The sequence below is a fragment of the Penaeus monodon genome, chromosome 22, assembly GCF_015228065.2.
Source record: "Penaeus monodon isolate SGIC_2016 chromosome 22, NSTDA_Pmon_1, whole genome shotgun sequence".
NCBI lineage: Eukaryota > Metazoa > Arthropoda > Malacostraca > Decapoda > Penaeidae > Penaeus > Penaeus monodon.
The window spans coordinates 24,649,121-24,651,134 of NC_051407.1; the positions used below are offsets into that span (position 1 = coordinate 24,649,121).

General features: G+C 46.9%; 1 protein-coding gene across 1 annotated transcript in view; it reads right to left on the minus strand.

Moving 5' to 3' along the window:
• Nucleotides 1-6: 6 nt before the first annotated feature.
• Nucleotides 7-2,014, minus strand: part of LOC119587040 (dachshund homolog 1-like) — a gene marked incomplete in the record, with an annotated part of 60,882 nt that continues 58,874 nt past the window's right edge. The window contains 1 exon segment of the mRNA XM_037935788.1: nucleotides 7-2,014. Within this exon segment, the coding sequence (XP_037791716.1) occupies nucleotides 1,920-2,014 (95 nt within the window).

The following is a 2,014-nucleotide window of genomic DNA, read 5'->3' on the forward strand; positions in this document are numbered from 1 at the left end:
GTCGCTTGTGCTCAGAGTCGAGTGTAAGACTTGTGTATCTTCCTCCGGACTGAGCCGAGCTGGCTGGCGGTCGCCCTCGCGTCCTCTCCCGGGAACGTGATTCTGGTCCCTCTAGAGTGCAGCAGTTCTAGGTAATAAGACATCTGCCCTAGTATGTACTATTTCTACACGTATGTACTATCATAGGTACTATCAAAGCATGTTGTCATTGGCACTATTTCACGGTTCATGCCAGATGTCCAAGCGATTTACTTAATAATACTATGACTACGCAACCTATGACTAATATCGGATTAATGCCCTTAACTACGTATTTTATGTACAAAATCTTACAAATTTCTAAATTTAGAATTAGCTTTTAATATAGTGCTCGTAGAACCTGTTTATGCCGCGGCATAGTCAGGCTTACAGACGTAAAGCGTCAACATCAGACGAGTCGGTGACAAAATAGAAACAAATCTAACCACAGAGTTTTGAACATTGCTAGAACTGTTTTCCCTTTCTGAACCTGCTGGGAACGTTTCTGATATGTCAGGCATTACAAAAGAAGGTCCCTGGCCCCCGTGGATACAGTGGAGTTCACAGTGAAGGTCCTGCCAGGTATGTACACATTTGTCTCTAACAATATGCTGGATACAGAGTTCACGTGAACGCTTACATAACTAGTAAGAGAGGCCAGGAGGTACAATAATGCTAACTTGTCCATCCAGACACAATATGAACCATTTATTTCAATAAATAGAAATCAATACATCTCAGAATTCCACGAGCAAGTTCAAGCCCAATAGTTACAGTGTGACTAACAGCCCGACGCTCAATCAACGCCCTGAGACTACATCCAAAATAGACAATAAATACATTTTAAATAGTATAAAAATCTTATTTGTAACGTTTCGAATCCCATGGACCGCAGCCATGCTTCAATGCTAGACAGACTGAACAGAACACGGACGGCAAGGAGAGGACGAGCAGCCAGGATGGTTGGAATCCCTGGCTGAGGCGCCCTCGGCGTGGAGCCTCGCCCTGCGTCGCCAGCCGCCAACCACTCCTTGCTGTGTTACCTGCCTCACGGAGGAGGTACTCTTGGGCCTCTCGGGTCAGACGTTCGCTGTTTGGCGACTTTACGACGTACTTAAACGGGCGTCAACACGGACACCACGCGAGCATGTCACAAACTCGCTGTTGCTTTTACGAGTGCCTCGTGGAAACCAATTTAGAACGTCTGTCCCCAAGGAAACTCTCCAGGGACCTGCATGTGACTCCTCAGGAGAAACTGGAGAATAGAATCAACACATGGGGAAGGGGAACGATTCGGGGCGGAAAGGGTACCTGTTGTATGAACGAAGTAGAGGCTACCGTTATACTGGCGAGGTCATTTACTGGTCTTCCTCTCAGCACTCAGTGCTGAAGTAGACGTGATGCTGGCGACATCAACAGCATCAGCAGAGGTGACGAAGTGTCCCAGAATGATGACGGCATGGTCGAGTCTCTCCTCACTATACACGTTATAGACCACATCGCCGCCAGCACTGTTGATCCCTGTGCCAAGTGCACGCTTATCTTATGGATACAAATATTACTTTTCTACTGCCCTACAACAGACTATATACACGGTTAAGTAAGAATTGCCATGTACCCAAGACAAAACAATATCTCTCTTAGGATTTCATCATGTGATACTTGGTACCCTTATGTAGGTTTTGTGCTTCGTCGCTGACAGATTCTTGAAAAGGTATTTACTTGTACTTGGATACAAAGCCAGTGAACCTAGTGTTTGCCTCGAGACGCTTTGTTACGTATCTGGTCGCTTGAAGAAAATGAGAACTGGCTTAGAAAGTTTTGGTTTTCATTTACACATTTCACTTGAGGCATCCGCGCCGCCATTAAGGTCAATCCCAACAAGGGAAGCTGAAGATCTTCTACCGCCATGCAGCACTGGCTGTGGCTGCGGCGATAGCGGGGTGGTTGGCAAGGGCGGGCGATGCCAGAAGGCGGTCGGTCGCCTCCCGATCCT